Source organism: Cuculus canorus, chromosome 13 (genome assembly GCF_017976375.1).
Source record: "Cuculus canorus isolate bCucCan1 chromosome 13, bCucCan1.pri, whole genome shotgun sequence".
NCBI classification, from domain to species: Eukaryota; Metazoa; Chordata; class Aves; order Cuculiformes; family Cuculidae; genus Cuculus; species Cuculus canorus.
The window spans coordinates 2,620,852-2,642,218 of NC_071413.1; the positions used below are offsets into that span (position 1 = coordinate 2,620,852).

The 21,367-nt window shown below is 43.5% G+C and overlaps 1 protein-coding gene across 4 annotated transcripts in view; it reads right to left on the reverse strand.

Annotated features, from left to right (window-relative positions):
• Positions 1-21,367, reverse strand: part of PEPD (peptidase D) — a 131,644-nt gene that overhangs the window by 12,380 nt on the left and 97,897 nt on the right. For all 4 annotated transcript variants that reach the window (XM_054078737.1, XM_054078735.1, XM_054078739.1 and 1 more), the window contains 2 exons: positions 20,112-20,260; positions 5,481-5,665 (listed from right to left, as the gene is read on the reverse strand). In XM_054078737.1, the coding sequence (XP_053934712.1) occupies positions 5,481-5,665; positions 20,112-20,260 (334 nt within the window). The remainder of the gene's footprint in view (positions 1-5,480; positions 5,666-20,111; positions 20,261-21,367) is intronic.

Sequence of the window (21,367 nt, forward strand, 5' to 3'; positions counted from 1 at the left end):
ATTTTTGGAATAAGTGGGGATTAGGAAGCATGCAAACATGCATACAAAGGGGCCACGAAGATAATCTGAGGGCTGAAGCACCTCTGCTCTGAGAACAGGCTGAGAGAGTTGGGGTTGTTCAGCCTGGAGAGGAGAAGGCTGCGGGGAGACCTTAGAGCAGCTTCCAGCGCTGAGAGGGGCTGCAGGAAACCTGGGGAGGGTATTTTCCAAGGGCCTGGAGTGATAGGATGAGGGGAAATGGCATTAAATTGGAAGGGGTAAGATTTAGATTAGACATTAGGAAGAAATTCTTCCCGATGAGGGTGGGGAGGCCCTGGCCCAGGGTGCCCAGAGCAGTGGTGGCTGCCCCATCCCTGGAGGGGTTCCAGGCCAGGTTGGATGGGGCTCAGAGCCCCTGATCCAGTGGGAGGTGTCCCTGCCCATGGCAGGGGTGGGACTGGATAGGCTTTGAGATCCCTTCCAACCCAAACCATTCTGTGATTCTATGACTCAGTGCTGCTCTGCAGGGAAATGCTATAGAATCGAAAACCTTCACCGCTGTTTTTCTTGCCTGCAGCTCTGCCACACAACCACGTGGCTCTGGATGCAGGAATTCAAAGAATCAAACCCAAAGTGATTCCAGGGGACCTGCAAAGCAGAAGAAGCAGTTTTTTTCCTCCTAATCTTTTCTCACGGTGTACAATTGCTTACAGGAACAAAACTCGGAGCTAGAACAGGTGCTCTTGTACTCTTTGCTGCCATAAGCGCCCACCCCTCAGGCTGCTCCCCGCCTGCCGTCCTGGGTGCGCGCAGCCAGAGCCGGGCTGTGCCACGTTATGACCACGGGAGCCATTCGCATCGCTGGGGCTCTGCGTAACTGCTGTAGGCTCCTCGGTAAATTCACCTAATCCTCTGCTTCTTAAAGGAAAAAACCATTAATGCATCATTTACAATGCTAACCACGACGAAAAATGAAATCCCTTGCTTCAGCATAAAGTGGGATACGTAAGGAAAATAATTTTGGCCAGAAAAACAAAAGGAACAAGATTATTCCTGTCTTCTCTAGTGGGCTGGGTGACCTGAATCTCCAGACTGTCACCTGGGATCTGGATGCGAGCTCTGTGTTAGAGTCGGATGCAGCCTGAGCGCCTCTCTGAGCAGCAGAGATGTTCCCCAAGCATGCTCGGTAAGGGAAGGACGTGGATAATTCCAGGATCAAACCAAGCCTCTACCCTTAATTGGCTGATGCAGAACAGCAATGAAAGGATCAGCTTTTTATGAGAATAGAGACTTGAATTAGAACTTTAAACTAAGGTCGATTTTGTAATTTTAAAAGACAAAACAAAATGAAACTCAATTCACAAGATGTTAAAATCACAGCAGTTATTAACCTAACTTCAATTAACTGGCTTACTATTATAGAGAGTCATCAAATGTACTTAGCATTCTTTAGAGCCTTACAGTCAATTAATATAACATGAAATTGAATCAACTCGAGCATCCAGAGACGCAGAGCGTAGATTTAAATGAACACGTCAGCCCCAGCTACCTCAGGGTCTGAAAATTTGGGATCACCTTCCACATCTTCCCCATTGCAAGAGGCACAAACCCTCATTTATATCCCATATCGAGTTTACCCAGAAACAAATGAAGGACTGTGGGAAAACCATCTCCATGATTAAATTTTAGAGCTGAAGCTAAGCCCAGCGGAGTTTTCCCCCTTTGAAGCCGTCTCCGTCTGACCGAGGGCCAGATTTTCTGAAGTGATTGGTACCACTGGGGATGAATTTGCAGAGCTGCTCGAGCTGTCGTTAGAAGAAGGAGACAGATTTTCAAAGAAGCATTCGATGCTCGGTTTCCCTGCGAGGAACACCACGGTGCACTGCAGGAGACCCAATTCCCGAAAGAGCTCGTGACTGCCGAGTACTTCTGAAAATCAGGACATTTACTGACGTGCTTCAAGGGGGAATACTGATGGTTACGGTCTTTTAAACATCTTGCCCTAAACACAGTTGCTAAGCCGTGTTTATTGCTGGTCAAAACCTATTATTCTTTATTTTGGCAAAATAAAAGAAGGGAAATGTTATATTTTTCCAATATTCCAGAGTATCCTTTGCAGAAAATGTGCAAGCTCTTTACAGTGTTTGTCAAAGAGGGAGAAAACGCTTGTTTGGTGCCGCATGTGAAAGCAGCTTTACTGGAAAAGATGAAAACTTATTATTGCCAATTTTGAAAAAAGAAATCTTTGGCTACTAATGAATAACTAATCTAAGCTAACAATGTCTGGAAATAGTTTTTTTGGAACGCACAAAACTTTGTGACGGATAAAAATTAGGAAATGAAAACTTATTGTATTATTCCAAATGTAACTGTTTACACTTGAGGAAAAATAATGGAATAATATCCACTTGGAAAGTTTTGATTTTTAAAAAATCCTTTGTAATACTCCCAGAAATTCCCTCAGCCAAAAGCAAATAACTCGCTTCTTAACCAGCTCGAAAAAGGAGCATGATACTACAGGGATGGGCTTCGTGCACAATAAACACACACAGGGCTGTCTGAAATTCCTTGTGAAAACCTCGCTAGCTGGGAAACATTTAAAACACACCAAAAATCACTCCGCAGTGTACTGGATTTCTTCAAAATGTGTTTTCTTATGAAATAAGGAGATGCAGACCAAAAGTCCTCTCGCATTTGATACAGACACAAATCTCACTCAGGGGAGCGGTGCCCGACAGCTCACATTTCAATTTACCTGCAGAAAACCACATTCCCTGAAGCCTTCCTGGGCTTTGAGAGGTGCCCCGGCTCCGCAGCCCCGTGGCTCGGGGACCGGCAAGCCCAGGGCAGCCTAAGGAGGCTCACCCCATTGATGGGCTTCGCCGTGGCTCTGCCACCGTGAGGTGCTCCTACACCCAAACACCTCTCCACAGTCATAGAATCACCAGGTTGGAAAGGACCCACTGGGTCATGAGTCCAACCATTCCCAACACTCCCTAAACCATGTCCCCAAGCACTCCATCCACCCATTCCTTAAACACCTCCAGGGAAGGGGACTCGACCCCCTCCCTGGGCAGCTGTTCCAGTGCCCCATGACTCTTTCTGTGAAGAATTTTTTTCTGATATCCAGCCTGAATCTCCCCTGGTGGAGCTTGAGGCCATTCCCCCTTGTCCTGTCCCCTGTCACTTGGGAGAAGAGCCCAGCTCCCTCCTCTCCACAACCTCCTTTCAGGTAGTTGTAGAGAGCAATAAGGTCTCCCCTCAGCCTCTTCTTCTCCAGGCTAAACACCCCCAGCTCTCTCAGCCGCTCCTCGTCAGACGTTCTCCAGCCCCCTCACCAGCTTCATTGCTCTTCTCTGGACACACTCCAGAGCCTCAACATCCTTCTTGTGGTGAGGGGCCCAGAACTGAACACAGTACTCAAGGTGCGGTCTCGAATGACCCAGCGCAAAGAACCTCATGGTTTGGGTCGGAGAGAAGTCATGGGTCTATCAGAGGCAGAATTAACGCCCCAGAAGCAGTTTAAAGCAGCTGCCCTTCTGCAGAACCCTAACTTCTTCTAAGTCAGCCGATGCCTCCCTTCTCTCTCCGTGCATATTTAGATGCAAATGCAGGACTGAGCTGTTCCTTTGTGAGCTGACATACATGCTTCCCCCATATTCAGATAATTTGTTATTTAGCACTGGATTTTGAGAGTACATTAGCCCCGGAAACATTCTTAATGTGAGAATGCAGTTGCACGTCTATACAAACAACTACCTTCAATCTTTGCAGGTATTTAATTCTCTATCTGCTCTGGCGTTTTTACACGTTAAGTATACATTCTCCCTTGAAACTAAGGTACTTGCTCTAACCTTCAAAGTGCATAGTTTCTAAAGAAAACCCAAGCCTGATGCTTTTCTCTCTCACAATTCTTCTCACTTGTTGCTAAAATTTAGTTCTCTCTCTCCCCTACCAAGTCCTGAACGTGTGCTTCAGCTCACACGAGGTTCTTCACAACCCAAGCAAAACCAATCTCAGCAAAGGCAGGCAACACCAGCATCCTGGATTTTGAAGTCCACAACCTCTCCAAGTAATTACACCCCTTGTGCTTTGCTGAATGTGTCTGCGCGTGGAGAGAATACACTTGGAAGAGACAGGGGGGCAACATTCATCATTTCTGTATTAGCTAATGGGGAAACCTTAACATCGGAACAGGGTTGCTTTTGATATTTGTTTCATTTTTACATAGACAACTCATTAGCTGAAGCCAATACATTGTCATCACCATATTCTGTCTCAACAATAATTACATTGTGAACATAACAAGTACCCTCAAATATTACGTACTGTTTCTTCCCTGTTGGCAAAGTGAACCTGCAACAGCAGCTGTGACATAGCCTGTCCACCCAGCACGAACAAGCTCCAAAAGACGTTCAACCTTAGCTAGAAACAGTCTTAGTTTCTTTTTCAGGTTCTTGTAAATGAACTCCTTACATAAAAGAGAAAGCAAATGATCCATTTTCACATCATATTACTGAAAACTTTTAAGCAGTCAACCTCAAATAACCAAACCACAGAAAACCCCTCAGAAATCTTTCTGAAGCTGCTCTAAAGTTCCTTTCTTTATTCAAATCTTAAGCTCAAGTCCCCTTAGAGATTTTGTTTTAGAATAATTGCAAACATCTCACATTCATTGGTTACAAAATTTTGCCCATTCTGCTTTCAGACCACAGTCATGAACCATCACATTAACCCAAGGAAAAAGGTAACCACAGAATCACAGAATGGTTTGGGTTGGAAGAGACCTCAAAGCCCATCCAGTCGCACCCCCTGCCATGGGCAGGGACACCTCCCACTGGATCAGTTTGATCAAAGTCCCATCCAACCTGGTCGTGAACACCTCCAGGGACAGGGTATCCATGACTGCTCAGAATACAACAAGTTACGCTTTCACATTTGGAAGATTTTTAATTTCTATCCTCACTCCAGGACAATGCACCTACCTTGGTGCCCACGTTATCACTGGAGATCAAAGTTCAAGACAGGAATACGAGCCATCTTGTTTCCATATGACACATGCATGGGGCTTTACTTGCCCAGATGCAGCAGTGTGCTCCCACAGCTGTCTCACATCTGGCATGGAGCAAGTGAGCCTCGCCACTACAGGTCTTGGGTAGACTGAGGCGCTGTCACAGCACAGGATGTGCTTGAGTGACAGATGGCACAGCAGTGACCCACGGAGGAACAACACAATACATGTAGAAATTGAACAGATTAAGAATGACCGAAGGGCAGCAATCTGTTGACTTCTCCCCTTAAGCAATTTGTTTCAAAGAACTAATAAATTCCCTTAAAGTAAACTGCATAAAATATCACATCCAGAAAAAGGCACACTTAAATGCACATCTGCTCCACCCCTGAGAACCTGCAACTGGCTAATCATGCACAATCAAAGAGAAATGCTGATCGAATCGAGAGGGGTTAATCTGCAAGGCACTTTAGAATGGACTAACACAAACCTCTGGGTAGCCTCCAACGTCATGCACGTCGATTCCAAGTAGATGTCCAAGTCCGTGTGGCATAAATATTGCACCCAGATGAACCTTCACCATGTCATCTACATTGCCTTTCAGAATGCCAATTTTAGTCAGCTCCTCCAGATGGACTCTGTCAGCCAGACGGTGCATATCAGGCCAGGCGACCCCTTGGAGAGCAGAAACAGCAGCTGAGTTAACTATTGCTAAAAGTTTTTAAAGACAGCTTTCAAAAGTAAGATGTAACACATGTGCCCTTTGTTTATATAAAAACAAAGGTGGAAAAGAACAACTACATTGCACAACAATACTTGAAACAAGGCAAAATTATCTTAGCATGCATGTGAAACAGAGAAAACTACAAACAGGAGAAAGAGCAGCACCTTATAATCCAGAGCGACATGAAAAACTGTTAAGATGCTGTATCTAAGCATGGTTACACAGATGTACCAGTGAGTTTTTTAAATGAATGTAACTATAAAATGCAGTTATTTGAAACACAACGCACAAAATCTTGCTCTCCTGTTACTTTCAATAGTGATCATATCCATCGAGAACATTTGGGATGGACGGTGCTTTTCTCTGTACGTAGAAGATTTAAAGCCCACATCTTTCTGGCAAAGACGCTGTGCAGAAATTAATGATTCCCTTGTGTTAATGGGCTGTGGATAACACGAGCCCTCTAATACACGTACCGAAACAGCATTACAAAATCCTGTTGGTTGACCAGAGACAGAGTGCCAGGATACATTAGATTTCTATTATTTTGGTATAGGATGCAATTTTGTTTGACAAACTGCTGGGGGGAGGAGGGAGGAAGAAAGCAGCTCTTTTGTTAGTAACACAGTACTGTCTTAATTAGTTCACCATGGCTTTGAGTCATCATCAACAGAGCGGTTGCAGAGTCAAGACAACTAGGGCTAAGGTACAGTAGAAGAATATTTTCCTTGTTCAATTTTGGCATGATTAAATAAATTAAAAAAAGAGCAATTTTTAAGGCCAAAACCCCATCAAGTTCCATTTGCTTTAATCCATGTAAACACGCAGCTCTAGGGTGTTGTGAAGATGAATGTCATATCATAATTACATTAGCACTTTTTGCCGAAAGTACCGAGGCTTCAAAGGCTGAAATACAATCATCTTAGGGGAGCACTTAAATAAAAATCATTTGTCTTACACAGCTCTGATATAAAGGTCAGAAACAAACTGCAGACCGAGTGGCTGCTGCATCTTGCACAGCGTCCACACAGAAACTGATGCACCTTTGTGCTCCCGTTAACGCTGACTGGGTATCAGCCCAGGATGGAAGTTAACAGGCAGTCTCCTGTTCCCCACCAGATCACTCGGAGATCAAAACTTTTAGCCTGTTGCATGGATAGAGCTGAAAAAGCACCTTTCTTGCCCAAGACAGAGGCGTGTGGCACAATACACTGGACAAACTCTCAGCTGCTCTCTCCTCGCAAAAGCCAACAGTGCCTAAGTACATGATGCTCATCCACAAAACGTGCAGTCTTGCTATTGAAAATGTGCTACTTTTGTGTTTTCCCTCCTTTAGAAAGGAATTCAGATTTTCCTTCAGTAAGAAGTAATAAAACTATGACCAGTTGTGCTTGGACAACTGTGTTCAACACAACTGAACTTTAACAGAATTTATCTTTTTAAACACTAATTGTATCACAGTTTTCACTTCTTTAGATTCACCCGTGTTTCACAGCTCTCACCAGAGGCTCCAATCTATGGCACGATAAACTGAAATCACTGCAAGCTATCGCCCTGATATTACTGATACCAAACTGGAAACACTACCCAATCACAATTGGTTTCTTGTTTATTTTGTCGTTCTGGGAATATAGAATTTCTGTCTGTAAGTCCCAGTTCAGCTTCTGCCCTTTGCGCTCCACGGTAACTGCTCTAAAAGTCTTCAGTATTCTTTCTGGGGACACTAGATGTTCTTTTGAGATCTCTCCTATGATTTCCTAGCCGAGTATTCCTATGAGCCATCTATTTTCATTCCCATGACTACAAAGCCACGTGTAACATCTGACCCTGGTCAACCACTTGAAGCCTCATGCTCTTTTGATATAAATGAAGGTCATAATTCCGTTGCTGTAAGGCAAAACACAACCATATTCCAGATGCTCTGAATCAGCTTCAGATGAGGTGCCTGAGAGCAGAACCGAAGACAAGGTGCCTGCTGTTCGTAACACAGCCCCCCTCTACAGCTGTGCTGGTACTGTCCCAGTCCAAACCCACTATAGAGATACAGTGACCTTTATCAAACTAAGAAAGAGATCCAAGGATTAAACCAATCAGAAATGGAAAAGTCATGCATCCATTCGTCTGCAGAGGTTTGATACAGCAAATGCACAACATTACTGCCCCAACTGAAAAGATTGCTGTGGTTGCAGCAAATCCTGAGCATTTCTGGGCCTTGAACAAACCCATCAGAGCCCCTTCTCCCCTCTACTCTTTTCTTTTTTTCTCATTGAGAAAAAAACAAGACTATTTTCCCCTTCCTCTTCCCACCCAGAGCTCTGCGTTCTCTATTTTTGTTGGTTTTGATCCATCTTACCGACTTCATTAGAGGATGAGGACAGCAAAAAGCTCCACTGCAAAATAAATCATGAGGCTGGATGGAAAGCCTGCAGCTTCGGGCTCTCCCTCGGAACTGGGGCAGCGTTTCGGACAGAGCCCAGCAAAACATCTCAGGACCACCACAGGACAGCGTTTGCAGGTGTGAAGTAGAACAACCAACTAAACAAAACTGAACGAGCAACATTTTGTACAAGGAATCCCAAATTCTTGATAGTTACTTGATGTTTGGAGACTTTGGTTTTTTTGGACTGATGGTGGTGGGGTGGAGAGCTCAAACACCACAGTAACATTCTTGTAACAAGACAAAGCAGTTAAAAAACAACTAACACCCACAACAAAACAACCACCACACAAGCGGCTCTCATGTCACCCTGTGAGTTCCTGCAAGGGCTGACTGTTTTGCAACACCAGCCTGCACTCACCTCCCACCACCAATCACCCACCAAGATCTTGCACTGATACACCGCCCAGGACTACGGTTTTTAATCTTTGGAGAAGTTTACCATAGTTGCAGACGCGGTTTTTAGTTGCAGACTAAAAGGTTAGTTCCATTATTATCTTTCAGCCAATTTATAAACCAATTATACTCCACTGACAGATGAGGTTTAGGAGGCCAGATTGGAGGGTCCTTGGACTTTGACAGCTTGCACCAAAATGAGTCTGAACTCAGGAAAATCTGCTGATGATGTGTCTGCTCCATTCTTAATTCTCTGCCAAAGGAGATACTGGGTAACACAGGTCACTGAACCAGCAACTGGCTCCCCAGGAAAGCTCAGCTACCAGCGCTCATTAGGCTGCAATTCGGTACCTGCCGTGCAGCGCGTGCTCGGGGGAGAGGCCAGGACAAAAAGCACCTTTTACAGCAACAAAAGCTTTTGAGATCCCTTGAGATACAGAGGGAACTACCGAGAAACGACCAGACAGTGGCTATGTCCGATAATTAAATGTGACAGATCACAGATTAATTAACTAACGTTAAATACAGAGTTTTCAGATACCATGCTACCAGCACAGCAGAGGTCTGCAGGTGTGTGAGGTGTTTAAACATGGCAAACTTCAGGCATTAAGGTTCTTTTTAACACTTATTTCCATCAATCTAAATGTTAGTGATATTCTTAGATACCAGGACGACAGAAAAAGATAAAACAGGTTTTGTATTACTGCTCTGAAAATATTTCCTCTCTAATTATCTGTTTGCCAAAAACATTACATTCCAGATAAAATATCATGTTTTAGAGACTCAGAAACATCATATAAGTATCTCTGCAATAAGCTGGGATCTCCTCGATCACGATGTTGATAGGGAAGAGTTTTGTTCCAAGCAAAGAAAGAAATGCTCCTAGTGAAACCAAATATCAAAAGCATCTCTCTCTTTAAACAAACGTACCGTAACTTCTTGAAAAGTAGAATTAAAAAGATGAGTTGTTATAACACATCACACTATAAAATGCTCCTCAGTTGCTGTTAACTCACTGATATTCTCATTCCAGTGCTTATTTTCCGACGTTTTATTAGAAGCTATTGGAGAACATAAAGCAGAAACAGCACACAAAAGTCACTTGGAATTACTGTGCAGTGTTTTAGCCTCTTTGGTTGGAAAGTGCTCTGAAAAGGCCTAACAGGATTTTTTTGGCCGCTACTTAGGGTACTTTGTGGTTGTAATGTGACAACGATTAAACCACAAATGATTTAGCAGTTTTCTGTTGTTGTAGGGTGGGCGGTTTTTGTCAGCGCAGATGTCACAATCTTACTAAAAAAAAACTGAGTATGGCAAGGTTGTAGTAACTTCTCCCCAAATTGTGCTAAGGTTAAGTGAATTTAATTTGTGAGTGTCCACAGAGAAGGGCAAAAGGCCCGATGTCCCCTGGCAGTGCCACTGCAATGTAGACATAACATGCAATCCCTGTCCTGCCAGCAAACCACTGGAACAGATTAAAATCTGCCAACACACAGGGAGCATATCAGACATAAAACAATAGCTCCTTAAAATTTCCAATCAAGCTCAGTTTAAAAACCAAACAAAACCATCATTTAAATACTAAATCTCATTATTTCTTTTCTTTTCACTAGGAAATCTGTTATATTTCTCATTTTCCTTTTGGCCCACTAAACGAAACACTCAGCAGTCGCTCAGTTTTCCAGCTTGGTTTGTTGTGGCACCAGGTGAGACAGCTCCGCAACGGGGCGAGGAACCAGAGAGGGAGAAACCAAAACGCTCTACTGGAACACCGGTAAGGTCTGGGCAAGGGTGAGGCTGTTCAGAACTTCACGTGCTGTGTAGGTAACTACGTGTAAGCCTCACAGAGTTGGCATTCGATGGGTGCCCGATGCAGGGATGCCACTCCAGGGTGTATTGTACAGTGGTGGCACGGCTGCAGCTGGCTGCCAGCAGCTGAGAAGAGCCTAACTTGCCCATCCTAAAAAGCTGATAGGAACTACCCTGACCTTGCTGCAGCGTCAGCTGCGTGCAGTACGGACTGCAGGGATTACTAGGCTTCAGCCTGCTCTGCCCCACGAGTGCCAAAGCTCCAAAGTAGGACAGCCTCCTTCAAAAACCATCCCTCAGTAAGATCACAGAATCATTTGGTTGGAAAAGACCTTTGAGATCATCGAGGACAACTGTACCTGTCCACTACTAAACCAGATCCCTGAGCACCCCACCTACCAGTCTTTTAAACAGCTCCAGGGATGGGGACTCCAGCACATTCCTGGCCAGTTACTGAAGGGATGACCCCACATTGCCTCTGAAATTCAGATCTCTTCTCCAAAAGGCTGAATAGCATTGTGCTGCTCAGCTGCACGGTGATATTCCTTTTGCATCATTAGTTTTAGTGGTAAATCCCTTCTCCCCATTACAGATCCTGCGACGCTAGAGACAACATCACGATAACAGTCTGCTGTGCCGAAACCCTGAGAAAAGCAATTTGAACAGACGCACGTGTGGAGCAAGAGCAGTTTTTTTTCCATGTCTGGAAAGATCTCGCAGTGGGATTGAGCAGCACTGGCAGACACTATGGATTTCACTGCACGTTCCTTCCAAATAGGTGTACATTGAAAAGAGAAGGAGAAAAAAAGATTGGGGGAAGGAGAGAAGTGCTCGTGGGGAGTGATTGCGGTGTGGAAACTTATCAATATTTGAAGCTTAGAAAAGACTCTGTTTAGATAAGATTCAGGGCAAACAGCATAATCTATGTCTAGCAGGTTTGCACTCTGACAGCTACAGCTGATACAGTGTCAAGATCGAAGGGCTCCGAACTTTGTACTTCTACTCAAATTACAATGTAGAACCAGTGCGCTTCCTGAATACTGAGCTGGGAGAAAATCCCTGCACATCAGACCATGTAAAACCTGGTTGTTTCCCCTACAGTCACTGTTAAATGCAGAATTGTACAACGTTACAATATCACAACCTGTTGCAATTAGAAACAAAAGATTTTAATAGCCTTAAACTAAAAACCTGCAGCCACTTTAGGCTTTACCTCTGTAAAGACACCTAAATGTATTTGCTCTGCCAAGCAGCACCTTCGGAGAACCACTGCAAGCAGTGGAAACAGGCTGGGAAGCGGCAGGTTTGCCCCTGAAGCTCCTGCAGACGCTGTCCCAGAAGGGCTGCTCAGAGAGCTCGCCACCAGCGGGACTTCAGGGCAGAAGTCCCAACTGTTTTAAAGGCTTCTACACTCGGAAACAGCTCAGTGCTATTTCGGTCTTCCTAGCGGTGCAGTGGTCACTGTATGCATGGGTCAGCTCCCGCGTGCCGGGCACAAGCCGGGAAGAGCAGCTCCCCGAAGGCTCGCAGTGAGGCTCGCAGTCTGGAATCCTGCATTTCAACAGATCCCTGCTTGCACAGAGGGACTGCACAATCTGCTGAATTTGACAGAATATATTGCCTTTTTCTTTTTTCACCTCTTGTCATGGGTTACTGCCGTTCCGGGCAGGATTAGGTTACATGTCCAGCAATGAGAGCTGCAGTAATCGATGACACCTTTTTATTTAATCGTGTCTTGCGAGAATCAAGGATTGCAACACGATTGTCAGCATTGTCTGTGCATCCTTTAGTTCCTTCAGCTTTTATTTCCTAAGTGGTGGCTTATTCTTCAACCATTTATACTGACAAAAACCAAATTAGCTTCCCACGGAAAGCTCTACTGTCTTTTCTGAGCCAATCTCCGAGAGCTGGTGGTCAAAGGGAAACTTATTTATGAATGTTAATGCTGGCAAGAAAAATCCAGCCAGCTCTATTCAGTAGAGAAGAGAGAGAGAACAGACTACAAATAGCTTTTTAAAACATATATTGACAAGATTTACTTTCCAATCTGTCTTTAACACAATAACACATTCTTAACTGCAAGAGGGGAAAAAAAATAACACTGTGGTATCGTTCAGCAGGACTGTGAATATCAAGTACTGGTTACAACATGCCCTGAAAGCATTTTTTTCTTCACAGGAGTTGTTGGTATAAAATCTCCAGCTTCTGTCATAAATGTTTGATTTCTGAGAATAATTATTTTGTTTCATATATTACAGCAGCTTAAAAATGATCAGCAGTGCTTTGCCTAAAATACGACAGTCTGAATGGGAATAATTCATATGGGCATTCCGAAATTATACAAACTGTAAATGTAGATGACATCTGATTCTGCTCCCACACCCTTCCCTTTTGTGCTGTTGTCAAAAGGTCCCGTTTACAGTCCAGTTCTTTTCTAAATTCATCAAAATTAGTTACTGTTTTTATACAGCACCACAGACAAACGTGCCCACGTGGTGTTCTACCAAGTACAACTACCTGCACTAAAATTCCAGTGACTTGCATGGTAAAAACCACCCATGGCATGTGAGTGAGAACCTTGTACTTACCTTGGAAGGAATAAATACTAATAACAGCTACAATTATTTTCTTTAGGTGTAACAAATGTTAATCCCAGCTAAATACAGAGACAATTACTCTAAAGCTGTATTCAAAGTAGCAGCAAACAACCCCAAATCTGAATTCTAACGAAGTTAGAACAGTTCCAGAACCATCATGGACAAAAAGAAGTGGCAATCTGTGCAGTAGCAATTTTTGGAATTTGCCTATGTTCCTAAGCAAAACTCTGCTCATCTTAATAACAGAAACAACTGCCAGTAATAGGATCTGCTCTGTCAAACACCCCAGCTATTACTTTCCAATTAAACAGTTCTTTAATTATTTGGGTTATTCTAATCCCTGGTCCTACCCGAGTGAAATTCTCTACTATTCTTTCCTTGTTAAGAGACGTTATTAGAACACAGAAGAGGGAATCGTACTGCTACTTTGAATTCAAATCACGACATTTTCTGTTGCATAAAATAGGTTACTTATGAAACCGGTACCTGTTCACCGAACCTGCCTCCTCCCCACAGCCTCACCGAAAGAATTGTGTCTCAATATTTAGATACCAAAATGTTTTCAGGAGTATAAACCAACTAAAGATTATATTCTGTTGTACAGAAAAAATGCAGAACAGCCCTGGGCTTATGTCTGCCTTCACGAGCTTTACTACTTGAATCCTTCAGCAGCAGGCGGGTAGCGAGGAGACAAAATAAGGGAAAAACAAAGCATCTGCTTTGGTTTGTCCTTCTAATTGACAACATTCCTTGGAAGGATGTTCATGGGGAAGCCAGGTAAGGCAGGCCCCTCCATCGCCAAGTGGTTAGGAAGCTACACGAGTGAACGAAAATTGAAGAAATCAGGAGGATGGAAAAAAGTGGGCATAGGGTTTCTCACAGCAGCTCGACACTTGTGCAGCTACAGCTGCCCAGAAGACAAAGATGAAAACCAGGTGGGATCACCTCTGTTTAGCACGCTGCACCCGCAAGTACACAAGGCTTTCTTTGATTCTCTGCCACCACGGAGACACTAGGAGGAAGACTGGCCAACACTGAAACTAAAGACACAACTGCAGCAGCACCCTAAACACTAACATCCTGAGCCTGGTGCTAAGGTTGTGGATGGTGGGGGGCACACTGGAGTTGTCATGTTTCAATCTAGTAAACTCCCCTAAGGACCTTTTCTCCTGGTCTTTAAAGGAAGGTCTCAGAGTTAGACCGACAGAGTGTCTAATGTCTTTAAAGAGTTCTGCACCTCCTACAGTTTGGCCCTAAATCATTGAACACCAGAAAGAAATTACATAGTGGGAAGGTTACTGCTAACTTGAGAGAAATATCTTCAGACACCTCAGCTGCAGAATGCAAGGCTTGACCTGGTGAGGCAGATGGAGCAGGACAGAGGAGGGACCATCAGCTACAGAGAACTTTCTGCAGTCCAAGCCAGACAGCTGCTGGCCTGCACCCACCAGTGGTTTGCTCCATCCTTCTCCCCGGGTCTCTTTACCTCAGAAGACCTTGGTCTTTTGGGAACTACTTACTTCTTTGCACTTATTTAGCATCTACGGCAGAAGAGGACCCATTCCTGGTAGGCTCCTGGATCAGCTGACATCTACATGATTAAGAAAAGCATGTTTTATTTGCTTGACACGAGTTTACTTCTTTGCCTGGAATGTTTCTGACTGTACTTGGTTTTGAAGTGTACTTGACTGTACTTTCTTGCTCAAAGATTACATGGCAGTCCTGGCATCAACCAAAACTGCAATGGCTGATCTTTGATCCTGAAAGAAAAGATTGAAGAGCTTAAAGACCTCATATCTGCACGTGAAACTTAGAATTCTGGGAAAGCTATATACGGGCAAGGAATCTTCTAGCCCCAGCATGGAGAAACCTCATTTTTCATTATCAGAGATCCTAGTCTTGGGATGGAGACTTCTTACAAGATGTTCCTGAACAGCATTTATCAGAAAAGCAAAGCCTGAGAGCCAGAGGCAACACCATATTTGCTCTCCTGGATAGCAATAGGCAGAACTCGGGGATATGAATACATGCCCGAGCATGAGCTCCAACGTGAAAAATGACAGATACAAATCCCGTAGGGAGACGCTACAGTAACGCCAGCATCCCGAGGAGGAAAGCTTTCGCGCTGCACATGAACTGACTTGGTGAGCAACAACTTCTGTGCATATTTGGAACTATTTTTTCTTTTTCATTTTATTGAAACAAACAAACATCAATCAGGAAATATTCCCAGCTGTACAGCTAATGTCTGAATGCAATTTTGGTTCAATGGGGACTTTGGATATACAAGCTTTTTAAATTATATAAATGCAGAGATAGAGAATTGAGCGGCTGCCAATCTGGCCTTACTCAACCGTTCCTTGGGAGCAGTTTGCTAGACAAAGAGATCTTCTTTTTAAACTGGAATTAAGGCAATAGACCTTACAGATTGAGGTGTTCTAGCTTTTTCTTCCTCTCCCCAAAAGCTAATGCATATAAATGAGAGATGGAAAGTTTTTCTGTTTGTTTTTTTTCAAACGTACACAAGTTTTGCAGGGGTACCAGGAATGCTAAGCACAACGAGCTCCCGTCCTTCCCCTTCTCCAGTGACTTTCCATTACTCCACTGAGAAGACAGGGAGGAATGTCCAGAGGTCCCAGTGTGCAATTGCAAAGGGATGAAAATGGAAAGTATGCGATTGCTCTAATATTTAGCTCATTAATCTTAAAGACTCTGTTTATGATCTAGTGGATTAATCCAAAATAGCTTTTATTGCAAAGCTTGAAGATAAGCATGCTTCCTTTTTATTTCTTCTCAACACAGTAGCAGATTTAATATATCTGAGAAACTTCGTTTCTGTAAATGGAAACTGTCTATAGAAACTGTCTACATGTAGAAACCACGCTGTCCTCATCAACTAGGAATTAAATTTACAGAATTCTAATTAATACTCTCTAAATGTTCGAGATAGTAATCCAAATAACAAATAGCAGAAATCACTCAAAAGGCAGCACATGGTATAAAGGTACAGTCATGCACATTTATGTGCATCAAGGACTCCAGAGTTAGGCAGTATCATTTGATGCTGGCTGTGCAAGCTCTGCTTAGACCCGAAGTAATGACATGTTACAGCCCAGCCCTTCAGCTACGTGACCATCTCCTCCTTTAGATGGGATTTCAGCAGTAGCAATGGCTTTTTGATGCTTCTGCCTTTTTCACTCCTGCAATAAAACTTCTTCAACCTTCTGGAGATGTTCATCGACACCCAGCAGAGGAACAGACCCAGTGCTATGTTTTGTAATGTAGGCAGCCAGCTGCAAGACAGAAGACCTGCAGCATCCACCCGTGTGTTCCTACAGACAGCAGAATCCACCCGGAGGAGAGCCTCAGGCCAATGGAAAAGCTTCCATCAGACCAACCAAAGCTTCCCACCAACCATAAGGTGCAAATCCACAGGAAGCCACACATCCATTTGGTTCTAAGGGTAGCTTGTTTCCAGCAGACTCTTAAGTCCACGGCAAGCTCAGATTCTGCTAGGCCACTGAAGATACCTGTTCCTCACATAACTCACCTTCCACCTTTTGCAAAAGCTGAAAGCGTGCCGGAAAAGAAACTTCACAAAAAAGCCAGCGTGGCAAACACACCTGAATGCTGCCACTGGGAATCGGCACCTGTTCTTGTCTCAGACTCGGACTGCTCAGGACACTCACTTCAAACACAATTTTTTAAATCCTTATTTATTTATTTAACATCCGTTCATTAATCATTTCTTTCGTTTTCCAAGTGTCTGGCTTGACAATCTGGAGGCTGACCTGCAGCAAGGCTGGGCACTGGCAGCTGCAGCAGAGCTCAAAGCAGCTGGGGTTTGAGCAAAAGCAAGTTCAACTCCCTCCAAAAAACTCTCCAGTCTGATGAATTTCAATCTTGGAATCCCAAATGAGTTAACAGGTTTTATAGCAGCTTCTCCAGCCCACCTGCCACTGCCCGCCGAAGGGTAACCGCTGCACATTTCCACTTCACTAAGATGAAGTGCACTGAGCAAAACTGGTGAGGATGTTAATAGCTCTGAATTCAGAACAGCTTCTGAACAGTAAGCAGTAAACAGCTCTGGGCCATGCAGGGAACAAAAGGTTAAAATAAATGAGTGATTAGCTGCTCATTAGCTCAGCCCTTCCTGTTACATGCACTGCATGAAGACAACAGAGGGAGAGCAATACTGGATGTATCTACAAGAAGATTTCAATTCTGATCATCTTTAGAGGTGAAATCTCTTGGTTGCCCCCACTTTCGGTTTACACTGTGGAGTTTTGAAGCATATGAGCTGAATTCATTTCAGATGGAAGTAAACCAGGAGATGCTCTCCAGGGTTGTACTTATTGTGCCTCAACCACTTTACTAAATCTAATGAGATCAAAAATCAATGCAGAGGTGAGACAAATCAGGACACTAACTTCTGGAATACCCTCAGTGTGGCATACTTGGCTTTACAATTTCCTTCTCTTGTAACAATTCTTTTTATGTAGAACATCTATGTAAAGGCAAATTGTTTCCCAAACAACTGTTCTCAGACACCAAAGTGAATGGAAGTGTCATTTCTCCACATCCGTCCCTGCATTTTAGTTCTGTGGAAGAGTAACTTAACCCAGATGGACTTGAAGCAGTAACTATATCCCCTAAGCGCAAATGCAGCATTCCTCTCTGACATTTTGGATCACAAGCCTGACTTTGTAGGAAAGAGACAATTCTCCCCCTGCCACACAAGCACGGCCTTTCTGACTCTTTTGCTTCAGCAACAAGGATCACTGTCTTCACGTGAGATCCATGTCCAGTAGTTTCAAAAGTGCTGCTTGAGCAAGATTGAATACATCCTTCTCCCTATTTATTTTAAACAGATTTAGTTTGTGGCAGGAGTTGTAACGACTGTACTGAACTTGGGCTATAATACCACAGAGAGCGTTTCTTAACTTTCAGAATATATAATTTGGCTTGCAGAAGGAATCCTGTTCTTTCAGCTGGCAGGCAGGGAGACCCATATATGTGATTTGAGCTGTTTGCATGTTTAGACCATGCACAGGATGCAGTCAGATGAGTGTTTTTCTACAATAAAATATGACGTTTTGGAGTATATTTAAAATTATGACAACTCTTTGTACACAGTAGCATAAAAAAATGTATTAGGTCTGTGATCTCCCAGAAAGTAACACTCGAGAGTCAATTAGGTTCACATGATAGCCAGATGGAAAGAGAAAATTCAAATCTCTGAACTACACACATCTATATGGAACATTTAAGGTTGCTCACAAACGCGTGGCCTTCCATAAACACGGTGATGTAACCCAGTGTTTGGATAGTGACGCTCCCTGAAGCACTCGCTCCCTATCTTGCAATGAGAGAGACTCCAAGAATCATTAACCTTCTGAAGACAACAGCTAGATGTCCCCTGTGATCCCCTGCTTCAATTCTGCAGTGGCATAGAAACATCAGTTCCTACAGTTGCTGACTTTGCTGTGGAGACACTCACTGCGCTGCCGGCCCCGTGAGCCAAGACACTGGGCTGCCTTTGATCTTAGGAACCCTGGGAAATGAAGACAAACTAAAATAATAGCAAAACGGAAAAGAGCTCCATAATTGAGACGATTTCACCAAACCATGATGTTTTACATTTAGCGTCTCTAGGACCGTAAGCTTTCCTGCCTCCTTTTTCAGAGACCTAAAGCACTAACTCTTCCATTAGGGAGAAGAGACACTTAAGAGGCGAATTCATGCCACGCCTTCCAGCTCCGCTCTGTGACAGCACCCAGAAGCGGATCCTCATTTACTGATTTATAATAAATGAGGATCCTTTATTGATCCTCAATCCAAAGCATTGACATTGCTTCTGTCAACGAGCTAACAAATCTGGTTTGTTCAACGCAATGAAGGAGGCTATAGCCTCTCTCACAGAAACTGTCTTGGCAACAGTAACACCGCCTTCAGTTTGTGTGCACCCCATTGAGGCACCTGTCCTTATTCTCTGATGCCGTAAAATAAAGTGTTCAGTGAATGGAGGAATTTTCTACACCGTCCTGACTACAGCAGCAGATTAGCTCTCAAGTTCTGAAGATGGTCTACAGCTTCTTAGCATGAAACACAGCCAAAAACTTTACATGAAACAATTAAAGCCAACACTGAAATGTAAAGTGAACTACGAAGAGAAACAAGAACAAGATTCTTTACGGGAGAAACAGCAGATTAGGGAGTTATTGCTACTGAAATGGCCAAACATCTAGTCTCGTTTTGCAGATAAGCTTCAAGTGTTATTGCTCCCTTCCAAGCTGTTCAAACGAACAGAGCTGCTGCCAGCTCGTCTAACAGGAAAATTATGTATGTTCTGACTGGCAATCCAGAAAGCCCCTGCACTCAAGGCCTGATGACTGAAAGCTAATACAGTAAATTTAAAGGATAAGTGTGCTTTGTGCATTAAGTACATTTTTCTCAAAGCTATTCTATTAGTAATGCTGAGAAACGCTCAAGTACCTTCACCAGCGTAACACTCCAAATCACAGCAGCTTAGTTCTAAAAGCATTTATTTGCTGCCCTGAAAGCAGAACTGGAGAAAAATAAGATTTTCATCAAGCCAAGCAGTTGTTTCAAGTACAAAAAAATGTATTCTTGATGAATTAGTTTGCCTGCAATTTAAAGGCATACAGTGAAGAGCCCAATAGCCAGTGCTTTCTAAAGCTTTTCAAGGCTAATTGAGCATCCTTCCTGAAGACGCACGTTCCATTCTCTTTTTCAACAGCAGATTTCTATTGAGCTTACACGTAAAACACAGCAAGTGCTTGAAACAAACTGAAGCACAACACACATGCTCCCTCAAACTGTGACGTCAGCCTTTGGCGTAAGCCTCCTGAAAAGCCAGCTGCCAGCGTAAGCACACACCAGAGTAACAACTGATGCCACTAGATTAAAGGAATTAGAAAAATACTAAGTGGCAGATGAAAATTATCTGCTAATAATTAAATTATCTAATAATAATTGTTTATGTGTAGTTTCTTTTTAAGTGTTGTATGGAAAATGTTGCGTGTCCCACCTCTATCCTCTGTTAGGAGTTGTTTAAGCACGGAGATTAAGTTTGTCATCTTGTTCTGAGCGCTGCCATTGAGCTCATCAGTTCCTGTTGACATCAGTGATCTTTACCTGGTTTGACTGCTTCCATCACAGCCCGTGACGACTTCAGCACCGCTTCGTAAATGGCCCTCTGGTCAGGAGTGAACTTTCCGTTGGCAGGGAAGGTGCAGGTGATGTCAGAGCCGTAGCAGTAGTACTCTCCTCCCATATCAAACAGGCTAAAAAGGAAACAGAAAGGGAAGAAATGAAAATTTCATTCCAAAGACGTAGTAGAATGGAAGACATTTATCTCATTCTGCACTTAAGAGTCAGCCACATTTGGTAGCTGGCCATGTAAGCACCATTTGAGTGCTGGTTTAAAGTAAAATGAGACAACAGTCCTTTGGAATCTCCTAGCAGACGGGCATCTCCACGGCTTAAACGGACACCGTAACAGGCAGTGCTGGTCCTCGATGAAAACGCTGAGAGAAGGCACGGGGGAACACAAAAAGCACATGAGGAATCCACTGCAAGCTCTTCAGCTCCAGTTTCTAGAACCTCTTCTCAGAAGAAAAAAACTTGTCCTTTTATTCTTTCCTGAGAAATTCTAGCACCGCATTAAGGGTTTAACCTCAAAACTTAACAGAGACATGTAATTAAATTATGGCCTTTTGTATCCAAGCGTCAAAACACATCCGATGGTTTAAATAAAATGTCCCCAATAGAGGTTGACTGCCACTGCTCACAATATAAAGTTTAAGACAAACTTGCCTAACACAGCTTAAAGAAACAAGCATTATGGGAAGATCCAACCAGAAAAGAACATTTAGTACAGTTTTCTGCATCAGAGGTGGAAGAAAGAAAACCACCAAGTACCTTCTTCCATGGGAACATCCCTCTCTCCTCCCCACCCCCTCAGTTTACCCCGTGAGAAGCCTATTCGCTCTATACATGGAACAAAGATCCACCACTGATTGCCCAGCTGCCAGAAATGGATCTACAAGAACAGCAAGCGGGTATCTACACCCTTGTGAGAACCAGGTTAGACATCTGCAATGCTGTGCTTCTTGAGCCTACCTGATAAGGTACAGAACTGGTTTCAGCAGGCTGAAAAATTAGCAAATAAGGAAATAACCATTTGGACCAAACAATACTTGAGCAAACAATCCCCTAGTTCATCATATATTGACCACAAGAAGGCACGTTTTACATATAAGACTTTGGTCTTGACACACAGTACTTGTGTGACCTCCTGATTTCTTTAGGTATTGAACCAGAGCTGAAATCTGCTAACATAAGACTTCCTACAACCACCTCAAACAACGGTATGAGACTCTTATCATCAT